Below are 17,207 nucleotides of genomic sequence, written 5' to 3'. Positions count from 1 at the left end.
CTTAATATTTTAGTCTGGATGCTAACCTCAGCTTCATCTCCCTTTTCTCTATAAGCTGTGGCAATGCTGGTTTGAACAGCTTTGATCCATGCCTGTCGCAGTTTATCAGAGTCGGCCTGCAGTATGCAGCTTCTGCAATAAGAGGGATTGGAAAATAATACATTAAACCAAATGAGTAGGTGTTTAGAAAGATTTCTTAAGAGTTACCTCTTAAGAAAGAAACTTTGCCTAAGTTCCATCATAATGATCATAACTCATAAAATTTACCATTGGCTATTAAGTATCGATAATCAGAATTTCAGTATACAGATTTGCTATTTTGAAGTGATCTATAACTATTCCCCAAAAAAGGGTTGTTTCCACAAGCAATGTGTGTGTGATAGGACTATTACAACAGATGTTTAATGTTATAAGCAAAAAAGGAAAAAAGGGGTGCATGGTAAAACTTAAGACAACACATTGGGGCAACCTTTTGTAAAATTGCAAAATTCCTGGATAACTAGGATTCCATGTGTAATGAATCAAATCAAATAGCTTGGGCTGGATAACCAAACGTGCACTTTAGTGAACCTGCACCGAAAGGGAGAAGCAGGAACAGATAGACAAGAAATTAAGTGGAATAAGAGGTAACACACATGCTGATAGAAGTAAACAAACTTACTTGGTTGGTGAAACCACCTCAAAGCAGAAACGCCGTTCTATATCTTCACACGGCTTCACTGTGCAAAGTCGCAAATCTTCAACAACTACAGTTGGATTATCCTACAATAAAGCAAAGACAGGCAGACGTTCTGCAGTGTTTAATGGATTACTATAACAGGATATTATATATGTAATATGTATATTCATATCACTTAAAACTCTACCTGAATGTGTGATACAAGATAAATAAATCTCTGATAACAAAACACACAAAGATACAAGAAGAAATATAGAAAAAAATACATATTGTTGTATTTATTCCACATGCTTTATGATTTTTACAATCTAATAAATCTAATTAAATACAGAGGAAACTCTACCTCTAATTCATCTGCAAGTTTTAGATTACTTTAATAATTTCACTGTAAAAACTGTAAATACATTCCTACAATACTTACAGTAAATCACTTACAACCCAAAATTACATTTTTAAATTCCCAATCAGGATAAATGTAAAAACAGCATGAACCACTTCATTAAATGATAACTTTCATGAGCCAACTAAAAATGATCCATCGTACATGAAAAAGTTGACTCACTTCTGACAAATACCCACAGACATGTTTTACCTTAAATTTCTTCTGGTAAACTAGCTGATTATTCTGTATTGAAAACCAGCGCCTGCATGAAGAAAAAAAAAAAAAAAGACAAAAAAATGTTTTCTTTGTCTCCAGATGAAGTTAAACACAGCATCACAAAATTTACTACAAACTTATCACAGTTATAACTCCACAAGGTAGTATGGTAATGACAGCAGAACATCGATGAGATGGTAATTTAAAGGAAGTGAGATGATTTGAAATGAATGCTTGTTATTTCACTGCAAAGTAAAGGATCTTCTCAGGCTTGTGAAGATGTGTAGTTTAAGAATATGATTTTTATTCATTTTTTTACAAATAAGCAATTAAGTTGTGAGGAATTGCTCAACTTGTGCAAGTCTCTGGCCTAGCATAAGGCATATTAATACACATAACTGACTGCACCCAAAAAAAACCGCAAAATGATTTCAGTGTTATGGTGCATTATACAATTTCATTTTTGTGGAGCAGGGTTTAACATTACTCTTAGCAAAACAAGTTAGAAAATAAGTTAAAAGGGAAAGAAGCATGAAACCTACTTTTAAATATTTTGCTTTGTGTGTCTATGCAAACATAATTATTTAAACATTTTTTAATGGTTTTAAAGGCCAGCGCTGTCTGTGCCTAAACCCCCGCCACTGGCACGGTCTCTCGGCTCATGTATAAGAGAGGCACAGAGGCAGCATGGGTGATAAGGGATCAAGAGTTCCCAGCCTATGAAGTGAACCACTACAAACTTTAATTATTTAAATCATTTATGTTTACAAATGTAACCCACCGGACAATATTATTTAAAAACAGATTTCATGATAGTTCCATTTCAATAATGGGAATCAGATGTGTGACCCCAGAATTGTTTTTGACTAATACACCTTGATCTTTACAAGGTTTGTAGCACAAAAGTGTAAGCATGGAAGCCCTGAAAATTACATGGGGAAGCAGTTTTTTTTTTTTTTTTTTTAAGATCAATGGAATGCACCAAAACTTAGTCCTGAACCTGCAATTCCTGCTTGAAAACAGGAAAGTGAGTTTTTTTTAACTGATAACTAGGGGTCCATGGGGGCCACAGTGCTGTCACTGGTACTTTGGAGTCACAGGCATTTTGCTTACCATTACAAGTAGTGCTAATCAAAATGCATAGTGTACAGTAGCACTTGCGATATGACATATGTATTTGGGTGACTTTTTTCTTTTATATTTAGTCTCCATATCTAATTTTCTACCTGTATAATAAATATTAAACATATTTAAAGGAACTAATCTGCATAAGCAAAAAAAAAAAGTTTTTTTTACTGCTTTGAAAGCACAACACTGTACACTACCAAAAGTCTTTTGACTTTTTTACAATAACAAGTCATCACTAGTGTGTACTGTGAAGAAAGCACTGTGCTCTAGAACACTATTTCTCAAACTACTAATGCAACACAGGGACCCATATCACAATCAACAATTTCACCAGGGCAAGGACAGTTGCATTTCCCGGTGTTACCTATTATTTAATTCATGGAATACTCCTATCTCAATAAATGTTTTTAAGACGGCTGATGGTACACAAAGATTTCAGGGCATGTAAGGAAGGGAAAACTGCAGAGACCACAATGTGCGACAGTCGTCCCATAATCATATCATGCATTAACTGTAATTGGTCATAACACTAAGTTTATTCCAATTACTGTTGCCATTAATTATTTATATTATTTTAAAAGAACTATATTTTTGTGTTCACAATGGCTGATATAAATCAGGTCCATGTAGAGTTCTGATTTTTTTTCCAGATCAAAACCCTAACTCTTTTAGCAAGGAGCCTATGAGAAAACTTTTTGGCATCTCAAGACCTTGTAGTCTGGCATGCCCCCCAAAATGTTTAGTATGTTATAGAATGGCCAATTCAAAACAACTTTTCAATTGGTCTTCATTATTTAATTTGTATATTTTTTTTAATTAATTGCCTTCTTGTTCTAACTCTTTGCAGCTTTCAAATGGTGGTCACTGACCCCAGCAGCCAAAAAACATTTCTCTGTGAAGCTACAGTTTTATGGCTACTTTTTATAACTTATTTTTCTATTCTGGTTCTCTCCTATTCACATACCAGCCTCTCATTCAAATCACTCCCTGGTTGCTAAGGTCATTTGGACCATAGCAACCAGGCAGCTGATGAGATTCCAAACTGGAGAGCTGTTGAATATAAAAAAAAAGCTAAGCTTGATGTGGATGAGTACTAATGGTGGGCTATGCTGCCTGGCTATGATGCCAGGATTTCATGGGGAGAGTAAACTTCTATAACTGAAGTAACCCAAGCTGTTATGAACACTAAGTTCCTGGGCCTGGATGGTCGACATTAGTGGGAGACATCATTTCATGTTGGTGGTAGTGGATTATTGCGTTAGACATTAGTCTTTTGATTATCTGCAACTATGTACTGACATGGCAGAAAAAGAGATCAGGTTTCAGAATTAGTAAGTTTACCTTATTACCTTACAGCTTAGAAAATGCATTGACCTATGGTGTTAATCATATTAGTTGCAATTTTATTAATTAAAGGTCTTTATTAGATAAAAACTACATGAGGTTCCTAGAATTAAGTTGGTCATCAGCAAATCTTCCACACATCATTGATACAGCTTCAGAACTTAAAACAATAATATACTTCAAATACCATGCGTAAAACAACTGAGCTAATGTTTACAATCTGCATTTGGAATTGGAACAACTTCTTGGCTTTTTCCAAGTGCAGGAGACACTGATATCCTTGCTTTTGCAAGGAAAAGATAACTGATATAGAACATCTATCATCTTACAGGTAAACATAGCCTGTTTAGGGAGCCCATGTCAGAAAGGCTGAAGCCACAAGGCTCCACTTCTGACCTATACCCATCAGGTATATGAGAATCCCTAGGGCCTTGATTTGGTAGCAGTCATATGTTTATTGTATTAAATAATGAAATGCGACATGCCACTATTTACACAACAGAGGTGCAAATATAAAACGTTAATATGCAGATTATTAGCATGCACGTTTTAGCATATGAGAGTTGATGTGAGCTTGCTTACTACTGGTTCTTAGAAAAAAGTGCCCCTTGAATGGGTTTTCTTCTGCATGTCACCCTAAAAACTTTGTCAGCAAGTTTAAAATGGGGATATTATAATAAAATAAACATCCACAACTGTTTTTTTTGTGTGATGTCTAAATAAGCAAATCATGCCAAATCAATAGTTTACAGATTACTGTGAACTGATCTCTTATTTGTAGGTGTTAGTTTAAATTATACTTCAAAGGATAGTCAGTGAATTAACATGATATGAAATCTACAGGAAAGAAATGTGAATTTCTCTTATGGAAGCAGACAATGATTAACCCAATGGTGCATTATTTGGAAGATAAGTAATAGCCAAAAGAAGCTGTGATTTCGAATGCCTGCAGCCACATGGCAACACCTGCTGTAATACCTAATAGTTCCTTTAATTTATGGGGAACACACAAAAAACCCAAGAGTATAGAAAGGCATGTGAGGAGGCAAAGTAAGCCAGCCTAATGTGATGTTTATAAATGCACCGTGTGTACCACAACAGTTATCCCAGTGATTAGTGCATATGTACAAAACAGGGTGCCAGAACTAGTGCAAAAATTAGAACCCACCTAGACTCCACCTTCAGTCTTCAGTGTGATCCTGGGCATGAGTGTTATCCTGTTTTTTCACTAGTTCTGGTGCCTTGTGATGTATATGTCCATCAATCACTGGGAGAACCACACAGTGGCTTATTCATTTATTAGGGATGCACTGGATCCACTATTTTGGGATTTGGCCGAAACCCCCCGAATCCTCTGAAAGATTCGGCGAATGCCGAAACGAATCCCAATCCTAATTTGCATATGCAAAGTAGGCCACTGAAGAGTTAAAGAGAACTGCACTGGAAAATGTTAAACTTCTGTGTTTATGTGACAAAAAGTAACGTGATTTTAAGGATTCAGATTCAGTCGGCCAGGCCCCTTGATCTAACCAAATCTAAATCCTGCTAATAAAAGGCTGAATCCCAAACTGAATCCTTGATTTGATGCATCCCTATAATTTATACTCTTTAAAAACATAGGTGAGGCTACCTTACCTGCTCTTGTGCTTCCTGACCTTTTAAGATTATTATATACTTTGGTTGTGTGCTTAGTGGCTCAATCAACATAAATTGCCTATACAACCTTGTATACAAATAACATACATAGAAAAGAAAAATTGTTTATTAAAACTGGACAATAAAGAGTTGATAATTGGTAAGAAGAATTCTACAAAAAAAAAATGGAGGAGAGTTTAGAAGACAGGATTGATTTTTTTTTCGGTACAATATAAAGGAGAGGTTAAACATAAGTCACAGCAAGCAAAGAAAGAATGGATTCAAAGAATGGAACACATGCAATGGAAAAAATCTCTGGAGATAAAGCAAATGTGCTTTCCAGTTTTCCTTTTGTTTAATGAATACCGATTACCATTAACAGTTAGTACCTATTTAGTTTAAAACAGGAATGCCAAACCGATTACCCTCCAGCAGTTGGGTGCTGTAATTCCACACACTTCTAGATGAGTTGCAGCTTACAGCATTTTTAGGCAGCTAGTCTGGCATTCTTGATTTGAAATATTTATAAGATCATGCATAAGGTAGTCCATATGTACAAGTGCTCTGTATCCTATTTTAGCAATCCTTGCCCACATAAAGCCAACAGATATGAACAGGCAATGAGGTTTATGGCACATGTAGCAATCCAGTTTCCAATATGACCACTGTGAAAGCTGTGCAAGCAGCCAATTTTGTGGGATCTGCACTGAGGTTAATGCAAGCAATTTGTGGCAGGTGAGGCACTACAAACTGCTAAGTGTGCCATAAATTGAATGAGTTATCACCTCTGCAACTGTATTTTCTTCAGATTGCAGTAAACCTATTTAAAAAAAAAATGGGGGACTTAATCTGTACAATAATGAAAGATTCTATTATACATCCCATGCCCTCTAGTAGCGGATACGAGATATGTCCATTGCAAGTAATCAAAATTAATGGGTTAATATGGAGAAGAGCACGTGCCAAAGAAGTCATTGGAAGGTACAAGGAGGCTGGTTGATACCTGGTGTGGTCTGGCTTTTTCCTGTCATGTAAAAAAATGGGTCAGGATTAAAACATACTAGAAAGGAGGAGAAGGAATGAAAATGCAAAATAAAGTACCAGCAGAATATGAATTATGGTGGCAGCAAAAGAAATGTTTTCAGCCTTCTACTGGTAATATGCATAGCTAATGGTGTTCTTGTCCCTTTCTTCAGTTTGAAAGGGAATTACTTGAAAGGGGTTATTGTTTGAACTGAGCTGCCTAATAAATAACTGCATCCAAGTGTACCACACAAGCACTACTCTGTGGAAGAAAGACAAATGTTACCTGTTCCATGTTTTGAAGGCATTGCTGGCTCGTTTAAAGAGGTATCCTTCCATAACAATCCCACTTGTTGTATCAACATTACATTCAAGTTTGGTGTCATCGTCAGCAAAATCCTAGTATAGACAGTGAACAAACTGAGAAAAGTGGACTGGATGGAAATAATTTGTTTTTAAATAAATACAATAGAGCTCCTAGGGCTTTGTTGTAAAGTCCCAATGCTTTTATCTACACAGGTTTACATTATGAAAATGAATGCAGTTGCACTGTTTTAGAGGCAACCAGCCATTATGTGTTGAAAGAAAGGAGAAGGGGGGCCTTTTACCAACATATAGATTTACTCCAAAACATTTATTGTGAGTAGTGGTAACCACTACCCACAATAAATGTTTTGGAGTAAATCTGCTGAAGCTTTTTCCTACTTTTTGGATTTTTGCAGTTGTATTTGGTTGCAGCACAGAGCAACAGAACTAGGAGCTAAAGCTTTTTTCGTAAGTATTTTATACAAAGTTCACCAATAATTTTTTAATTTTGAATATAGATTTACTCCTCACTTCATGCTGAATCTATTGCAGGCCTCTCTAGCCACAGGTCATGCACTGAAAAAGTGACAGCAACTGTAGAGCTGATGGCATGGGTGTTTTCTCCACAGGTGGCAAAGCACCCAAAACTGCCAGTGTAGTCTCCTATTGACCAAGTGAACAACTCTGAAGTGGTTCTTTGGCCAAAAATGTACATTACAGCATTTTCATGCCAACATCCACATGACCAACGTGAGCTGAAATAATGATTCTAAATCTGTGGATATACATGCAATTACACAGAATTACCAAACATTCCAGTAAAGGGATGGAAAGGAATAAGAATGCGGTCATGTAATTATGAACATTCCTAACTACCACAAATAATGTTTATATAGGAATTGAAGATTGCTTTCATATTGTACAAGGACAACATTTAAAGTAAACACTTCATGTTGTGCTCTGTGGTTGACCAGGTACAGTATATAACAAGTAATGGGGAGATATTTCAGTAAATTATGTGTACAGCACTTACCTTTGCTTTAAATCTCTAACCCATCCTCGATAAAAAAAGGCTGACCAATGTAACTACCATTATTAAACAACAGTATTTCTATTAAAGGAGACGGCAAGCCCAAATTTATAAATGGTACTACTTAATAGAGCTACAATTGATAAGGAAAAACGCCACACTTTTGGCTCTATTACAGCAACAGAAACGTTTAAAAACTTGAAGTTTTATCTCTGTTCAAAGAATGGCGCGGCCATCTTGGAAGTGGTATGCCAGCTTCCTTTCCTTCACTGTCTACACTGCGCATGCGCAACCTTCTCTCCACCCCCCCGGTCCTCCTGAGCGCATTCTATCATGATTTTTATGGTGTACTTGTTACTAAATTACACGTTGTACATTACAATAAATTAATTCTACCATTTCAAATTTTATTTTTGAATCAAAGAATGTATTTTTTTAGCTGTAATATAAGTATGTAAAATAAAGCAGCACAATGCAAATTATAGCAAGGCACATTATAAATCATATACCAGGTAGGGCAAGAAAGCTTTGAGTGTACCTGCATTTTTGTTTTAACTAAAGGCACATACAAGCTCCTTTAGATTCCTTTTGCAAAGTTTCATTGCACTACTCAGAATGATTACAAAGTTGGTTTCTTTAATTTACAGTGCCTTAGTAACAAAATATAAATTGTTCTGTGGATCAGATTAATAATTCAGTATGATCTATTTACTTGCAAGCCGTCAATGATTGGAAACCCAACTCTACTAGAAGACAGCCAAACTAATATTATGTTTCTCAGTAATAATGCTGCATGGATAAGTCATTGAACTAAAAATACAGCAAGCTTCCTGTAAACTGATGCAACTTTATAATTTAATAAAATTGTACCTTTTGCTGAATTGTTGAATGTTTAATTTCCATATCTCTTTTTTCCTTTGCAGCATCACCAACAAGGTTATCTAACTGTTAAAAAAAAAAAAAAAAATACAACCACATTAAGGGGGTTATGATTTAAAAACTAAAACCAGAAACACCCCCCAAAAAAGCACCCTTTCATCTCCTGACCATTCAAATTCTAAATGTTCTCAATTTATACATCATTACATAAAACATTTATGAATAAAGTAAAAAACACAAAGGTAGTCAATTTATTATCCAAAATGTGCAGGGTTTTCTGAATGATAAGTCATGGAGCACCATGTATTAAGACTATAAAAAAAAACATTTTGGTATTTTACCATGGGCAGAATCAATTAAAAAAAATAAGCTGCCTAGACGAGAGTGTTTTCTGTATAACATATATTAAATATATTTTCAATATTTTTATATGAATGTGACCTATATGAATGTGAACTAAAATAGATGAAGGAAACCTAGTTAAACAAAACAAATTATATTTGGTCATGCATTGATATATATGACCCAATAACATATCTGTATGTGGCAAAAGTTATTCATGCTCTCTGTATTTGGCGTGACCCCCATGTGCGACAATAACGGCAACTGTTGATCAGTCCTGCACATTGAGTCCTGCACTCGGAGGAATTTTAGACTATTCCTGCATACAGTAAAGCTTCAGCTCTTGGATGTTGGTGGGTTTCCTCACAGTTCCCAACATTTCAGGACAGGACAGGACTTTGAATTGGCCATTCCAGGACATTCATTTATTCTTTTTTAACCATTGTTTGGTAGAATGACTTGTGTGTTTAGTATCATTGTCTTACTGCATGACCCAGTGGGGGTAATTTATCAACACTGGGCAAATTTGCCCTTGGGCAGTAACTTATGGCAATCAAATTGTTCATTCATTCAATCATTCATTGTACTACCTGCTACCTGCAGCTGCAATCACTGATTGGTTTCTATGAGTTACTGCCCATGAGCAAACTTGCCCAGCATTGAAAAATGAGCCACAATGTTGCTTGAGATTCAGTTCACGAACAGATGTCTCAACACTTTACTTTAGCATTCTCTGATATAGTCAGAATTCATTGATATATCAATGATGGCAAGCTGTCCAGGCCCAGACGCAGCAAAACAGGTTCAAACCAGAACACTCCCACCACTATGTTTCACAGATGGGATAAGGTTCTTATGCTGAAATGCAGTATTTTTCTTTCTTCAAATGTAAAGTTCTATTTTGGCTCAATCCCTCCACAAAATATCCTTCTGGTTTGAGGGAGACTCTTCTGGTTATGGGGAGAGCAGTGGCTTTCTCCTTTCTAACCTGCCATACAAATCATTGGTGTTCTGTGTTCTCCCGATGGTGGACTTATGAACATCAACATTCACCAATGTGAGTCAGGCCTTTAGGTGCTTAGAACTTACCCTGTATTCCGTTGTAACCTTTTGGACTATAAGATGCCTTTGATGGTCAACCACTTCTGGGCAGCTTGAATTTCCTCCATTTGTACACAATCTGTTTCCCTGCTGATAGGTGGAGTCCAAACTCTTTAGAGATAGTCTTGTAACCTTTTCTGAGGTCATCAGACACCTCTGTTCGAACCATGATACACATCCACAAATGTGTTGTATGTGTGATCAGGCTTTGCTGGACCTGACTGTCATCTCGTTGACTGAAAACACGAGACTGTAATTTTACCTTCAATAATGATCAACAATGATTATCCTAAGGATTCACTTACTTTTCCCACACGCAGATATGTTACTGGGTCATTTTTTTTCAATAAATACATAACCAAAACCACCACAAAACACTATCCATGTCTCATGGAAGGAATATGAATAGTACTTATAAACCAAAATTCCAAAAAAACAAAAAATCCATCTGCCAAAAGAATTTTTTGTGTTTTCATATTTAACTTGTCATGATTTATAATCACATCATTGCTTTTTTTTTTTTTTTTTTTTGCTACTGTGTAGAAGCATATAAATGGTATAGAGAGCTGTCTGATATAAACAAAGCAGCTCCCATTTCAGAAAATAAGCAAAGACCTGAGGGAACTTTACTAACAGTACTTATTGGGTAATAACTGATTTCTATGAATCTGGGAAGAAACAAATGCAGAAAGAGGCCCAAGACAGGAAATATGAGGCACATTCTTGAAGAAAAAAAAAAAAAATCAAGATACGCTGTTCTTTTGTGTTAAGAATTTAGGAATGGCATTGTTTCTGGTGAGAGAAAGGGCTTAACACTGTAGCAGGGAAATTGCTATATATAAAAGAATGAGGGGGTATTATTACACAAAATACACTAGTGACATTTATCCCTATATTTCATATTCTCTTTATTTCTCTCTGTCTTCTGCTTTTATTTTACTCTACAGCTCTCTCTTCTTTAACTTCTCTCTTCTTTAACTTCTTTGCAAGTAACAGGAGTATGTTAATCAGGCCTGCCTAAACATTTGATGAAACTGGGACCAAATAAGAACAGGAAATAGGCAATATGTTGCCGAGTGGGAGATTTAAACTCCCGTCACACAGCTCAACTCATTTTGCCAGTCATTTTTGTGCAGCATGTGAGTATGTGAGTGCAGTAACCTAGAAGTTCGGGCCATATTTGCTGCTGGGAAAACAGAATTACTTGATCCATCAATACGAGCCATATTTAGTGCAGAATTACTTAGCAGATATTGATGCTTTTAGACTATTCCATAAGGCTGCAGTCCAGCAACCAGCTTGTTTACATTATGCACAAAGACAAGGTTTGAGTAAAAACACATGTAACATATGCTCTTAGGGTACTGTCACAGGTGACATGGTCTCCACCAACAGAAAACATGAGTTGAGGAAACACCAAACCTAGCTGGCTGGCAAAGCCAGGGTCACACTGACTGCTGTTTACTAGTGCCTCATAGTTTTTATACCAAGAAGGTAAAGTGCTGTGTTTTGGTGTGTGTGTGTGTGTGTGTGTGTTGTCATGATTTTGTGACACGTCGATTTGCCTATTGTCACTCCTGACTGCACATAACAATATATAAGTAATGAATTATGAGAAAATCTCTTTGCATACACCAGAATTAACCTTGAGCTTCTCATGTGGCAGCTGCGTAAAAGTACACATATGATGCCTTACATGAAGATCATTTAAATAATTAAAACCTGCAAAAAAACTATTCCATTGAAAAATAGCATTTTGTCACATTCAATCAATTCTAATAAATACAATGTAATTCTTATAAAAACAACAATATCACAGTGATGACAGTAGGCCTTAAACTTCCACCTACACAAAAACTACACACACACTATTTGCCAGAGCTTCTTTGGAACCTGTTCCTTCAACATCAGAATCTGTTCTACTGTCCTAGCAGAATGGATCACAAGTAGTACTGTATTTCATTTAATATTTACAATATTTCACTAAAATGTTCTGGTGAACTGCTGCAAAAGATTATCAGATTTGGAAATTCCAGTTTGGGCAACTGATAAAATACAACATTTACCTGTGCACCCAGGTCCTTCATATGTGGTTCCAGCTCACTGAAAAGATCATAGCCCTGATGAAAGAAGGTCAGGTGGGCATACATGAAGGATAACATCTATGAATAAACAAAATGAGTAAACATTGACATACAATGTAGAAATAAGTATTCAATTCAAAAGAAAATGATACAAATATATATATATATATATATTACAATATATTATTGTAGATATATTGTACATTTTGGAAAAAAAAATCTAAAGAGTGTTACAAACCCATTCTTAGGCTGTAGATAAAGCAATTAATTAACATGTGCTCTAAACAGTATTACTGGAGCTCTCTGTTACTTTTATTGAAAGGGCCTATAAAACATATATAAAAATAGGACATGCGTCTCCACAAAAAGAAGCCATTGAAAAATAATCCATACAGCCTCTTCCTTTGCTGCAGTAGCACATCTTCCCAGCACATAGAGATGCAGACACATCATTCTGCATACCAGAAAGGAGAAAAGAAATCAATACCTTCTCTTCACACACCAAGCAAGAAGAGTATATGGGTGTAACCATTATAGTCACTAAACCACAATCAATGTAATTTTGCCTGTATGTGGTTTAGTTGCTCTGGTACTAAAATAAAAGGGCCATTGATTAAAATGTTGTACATGTCAAAAAATTGTTCCTCCAGCAAGAGAAAATTATTTCAATGTGCTTGGTAAATCAAACTGCAGAAACAAGGGAACATTTTTACCCATTCACTCCTGGCAGAACTCTACAAAAATATAAAATACCAAACTAGACCAGCAAAAAGCTACAAATAGTTGCTGGCATAAAAGGGAATTTACTTATAGATGTATTTAGAAGGAACTCCAAGCTTCTTTGTGCTGCCACATTTAATTATCAATGGAAAAGAAGTGAGATTTAAACTAAAAAGGAATTTAATCACCCTTGGTACAGACTACAGAAATCGTAACAGGTGGCTTTAGTGGCTTTTTAGAGAAAGACAACCGAAGACTTTACATTTGTACAAGGTGCAGTGGTGGTCCTGATCATTTTTGGGGATCAGATAACGGACAATACCCTTATGCTAATAAAACAACATAATAGTAGGATTAAAAGCAGAATCTACGAGTATTTAAAATTAAGTAATTCCAAACACACAAAACCATTTCTGCAATATATTCTTTAAACAGTTTCTATAGAATTTTGAAAAACTGGACAATTAAAATAATTTTTTTGGCTTGCACAAAGCATGTTTTATATTAGAATGTACTACTGACCTAGTATTTCACAAGGATCAGAGAAAGCCCTACTGCAAAAGACAATTTCATGCAAATGTTGCATCCTAAGTAAGCAACAAAAAAACTCAATCAACTATTTTTCATTCTTATCAGCTTCTTTAAAATGTTTATTTTCAGATTATTCCCTTTAATTATGGAGCAGTGGGAGCATTCAGGCTGCTAGAATCTGCTTAGGCAAGCTTCCTTTAATGGCATTTCAAGCACAACTTCTAATTTTTATGAGGAGGGTGCCATTAACAGAAAAGATCTGAAAGGTCTGGCTGACTCTGTAAAGCGCAGTGAGAACTATTTAACGGCGCCCAATCAAAATTTTTTGTCCCATTCGATCAACAAGACAACCGTTATCCAAGGTGTTCAACGATAAAGGTTGTTGTCTCGTTGATCCACCATACATGCACCGAATATCTTTGTACGATAATATTGGTGCATGTTTGGCCTGCTTCAGGCACAGTGTATTGAGATGGCTGCCTACACACATAAAAATACAATTTTATTCTTAAACCAACAAATTCAAGTGATAGAGTGAATTATAAAAATCATGACAGAATCCCTTATGTACAATGTTTAAATTATATTTTAGCAGACTTAAGGTATGGAGATCCAAATTATGGAAAGAACTGTTATCCGGAAATAGTAACTGTGGTACATATATGCACAATTGATTGCCTAAAAGAGTATACAAATAAGAAGCTATATACAGAATCTACTTTGTACAAAAGATACAGCATGGAAAATTCCCAAGCCAATGTATATACTTACAGACTTTAAAATTTCAGACCTTCGTTTTGATTGGAGTACATTAATCTAGGAACAGAAGATTTTCTTTTTTTTTTTTTTTTTTTAACAATTCGGTTTATTGAAAAGGCACATAGTTATACATACAGTTGAGCAAGATAAGCATATTGGTTGCACAAACTTCTCTTTTTTTATTTTATAAATAACTGAAGAAAAATATCCATTGAAACATGTATACCTAAAAACCTAAATAAAATGCTAATCCTTCCATTTTTTTTTTTTTTTTTTAAAGAAAACTTAAGGAATTAATCCTGCCTTATTGGTAAATGTATATATGTATAGGTGAATACATGGCTAATATTAAACTAAAGCTGATACAAAATTCTTATTTTCTTATTTTATAGATATACAGTATATAGTTCATCAGTGCTTTCTCAACCTAACAGCAACCAACTCCACAATGTTGTGTGTCACACTGTTGACTCATGCTGGAATTAGCCAGTTAGAGCAGGGAAAAGTCGAAGTTTTACCAAACTTAAATGTTTCCTTATTTTTTAAAAAATTTAACAAATAAAACTGTGGAAAAAATGTATTAAATTCATATTCTACTCTGGAAAATATTTTGAAAAATCTGAAAAGTAAAAAAAAAAGTACTTAAATTTAGCCTAGAACAAGTCCCACTGACTTCTACATGAACTCACAAGCTTTTAGATACTGAAGTCTTACATTTGAGCTTTTTTACTTTTTGCACTCATGAATCCATGAGTTTTAGCTCAAAAAATTGTGAATTGTGACAAAAATTTGTATATAAATGTTGATGAAATCAGCCCTTGTGTTGTTTGACTGTCTAGTAAACGAGACAAGAGATAGCAAAGAATGCAAACTGCAAATGTTTGGCTAATCACCTAAGGGCTGTGGCAGACGGGGAGACTAGTCGCCTGCGACAAATCTTCTTTGTCGCAGGCGACTAGTCTCCCCGAAATACCATTTCGGGGAAATCGCGGCGCCGCGTATGCCATCCCACCGCCAATTTACATACTCGCCAGTGGGATGGTATTTCTCCCCATCTGCCACAGCCCTAAAGAGCATTATGTTGCTCCGAAACCTTCAGCAGCTAAACATTTAATGAAATCTTCATTAAGTGCCCCAGACATCTGTACTATTATGGCTTTCAAAGAGAAAGAGCATCAGTAGTTAAACTTTCTCAGTAAAAGTGCAAATAATAACTAAAGTTTGATTGTGGCCATCATATAACATACAGTATATGAACCAGAACAATCGTGGTATATTTTGTAACAGCAGTTATGAATTACATAATTTAGAAACTCAAAAGCTAGGAAGTGGATTTGCCGTGGACAGTTTTTGAACATGAATGTGGAACATTCATGTTCAAAATTGTAGTCCCAAGCAATGGTCTGTTTTGAAGCGACACAGATAATGATTTAAATATGACCGAATTCTTTTAATTTACCACAAATGTTCAAACCCCCATGCTGACAAGCATAGGAGTTTAATGCAATCAAGTAATCTATGAAAAGATATCCTGTATGAACCCATGTCCATTATTTCTAAAATCCCGTCACTAACGTGAATCTGTTACCTGCAGAACATAATCCAGTGCAATGTGTCGGAAGCATTTCCGAGTTGCTACCAAAATGTTAGTTGCTTCCTCTACTTCATGTTGTTTGGTTCTTTGAGCCTGTGCATTTTTCACCAAAGCGTTTTCTTTTTCCTCACTGACTTTATCAAATTGCTTTTTGGCATCTTTAAATTTTTTAAGATCTCTGTAAAAGAAAAGTTTGGATACACAGTGGCTTATTTAAATCCAAAATTTTTAAAAGGCAAACAACAATTTTTATAATTGCAAAGTAGCAATTTATTATGTTTAAAAAAATACAAATTGTTTTGGTGTAACTGATGCTTAAGGCAATGGAACGCAATCACAATAGATTGGGTGTGGGAGAACACATAAAACTCACTTCCCATTCACTTCTGCAGCAAGCACCTGAAAGTAAAGACATATGCTTGCAGGTGATCACCACAAAAATGAATGGGAAGTAATTATAAGCATTTTGTCATCATCTTTGATGTTATTTGTTCCAGACAGGAAATCTATAAAATTGACAGGAAACATTTTACAGACCCATATTATCCTTTTTAAAGGGATACTATTATGAAAAAAATCAGGACCATTTCCCTCACTGTATATGCAGACAGGGAAAGTCGGCGCTGTTTGTGCCAGCTACCCTGTATGCCCCACCCCCCCCCCCCCCCCCCCCCCCCACCCACCCCTGAAGATTTTTTTGCAAAGAACCCAGCACTTGAAACATGTTCATAATTTTTGGGTAAAGGCCCCGTTTTATTTATAATTACTATGAGATAAAAGTTTTTATTAAACATCTGCTTTCATGACAGTTCCCCTTTAACAATACAGTTTAATAATCTTGGAAACAATAAAAACTTACTCTTTAACGAATGTTTGAAGCTGTGTTTTGATTGATCGTTGGGCTTGGTCAAATAACATCTGCAATAATAACAGATTGCCAAATGTTGCAAGTAAACTGAAACAAACAACACATTTCATCTTATCTTTATTCTAACTTAATGCTTGATTTAAACATTTTTAAATGTAATCATTGTTAAAGTGGCCATACATGGTCTCATCCTTTACAGTATCCAACCACCTGGCCCCCGAGCTTGAATGGATGGATACGGTTAGACTGGCCATAGATGTTACGTTCTATCGTTCTGCTACTCTTCCCTTGACATCATCATCATCTGACAATACACCATGCTCAGGCAGGCACAGTTTAGTAAAATAAGGCCACGTTTAGCACAAAACTGGGAGTATCCCTCAAACACTTTTCAAATTCCACTATTTAAATTAGAATTACAGCAACCAGCCCAGTAATAAACATTAAGGAACTCAGGCCAATGCCAGACTTAGGGGCACATTTACTAATCCACGAACGCTCCAAGCATATTTTCCGCAACTTTTTCGTCGTTTGCGACAAAATCGTATTGTCGCGCAGAGTACGAAAGTTTCGCATTCATTCAAGC

At 35.7% G+C, this 17,207-nt stretch overlaps 1 protein-coding gene across 2 annotated transcripts in view; it reads right to left on the bottom strand.

Annotated features, from left to right (window-relative positions):
* The window catches only part of acap2 (ArfGAP with coiled-coil, ankyrin repeat and PH domains 2), a 61,244-nt gene that overhangs the window by 24,561 nt on the left and 19,476 nt on the right, over positions 1–17,207 (bottom strand). The window contains exons 5-14 of one of the 2 annotated variants that reach the window (XM_004914369.4): positions 16,613–16,671; positions 15,748–15,931; positions 14,172–14,216; positions 12,132–12,227; positions 8,614–8,688; positions 6,694–6,806; positions 6,388–6,408; positions 1,272–1,323; positions 662–762; positions 27–132 (exon numbers count right to left, since the gene is read on the bottom strand). In XM_004914369.4, the coding sequence (XP_004914426.1) occupies positions 27–132; positions 662–762; positions 1,272–1,323; positions 6,388–6,408; positions 6,694–6,806; positions 8,614–8,688; positions 12,132–12,227; positions 14,172–14,216; positions 15,748–15,931; positions 16,613–16,671 (852 nt within the window). The remainder of the gene's footprint in view (positions 1–26; positions 133–661; positions 763–1,271; positions 1,324–6,387; positions 6,409–6,693; positions 6,807–8,613; positions 8,689–12,131; positions 12,228–14,171; positions 14,217–15,747; positions 15,932–16,612; positions 16,672–17,207) is intronic. The other variant, XM_002937843.5, reaches the window with a different exon arrangement.

This window comes from Xenopus tropicalis, chromosome 5 (genome assembly GCF_000004195.4).
Source record: "Xenopus tropicalis strain Nigerian chromosome 5, UCB_Xtro_10.0, whole genome shotgun sequence".
NCBI classification, from domain to species: Eukaryota; Metazoa; Chordata; class Amphibia; order Anura; family Pipidae; genus Xenopus; species Xenopus tropicalis.
The sequence above is the reverse complement of the archived record's forward strand: the minus strand, read 5'-3'. Positions and strand labels throughout refer to the sequence as shown.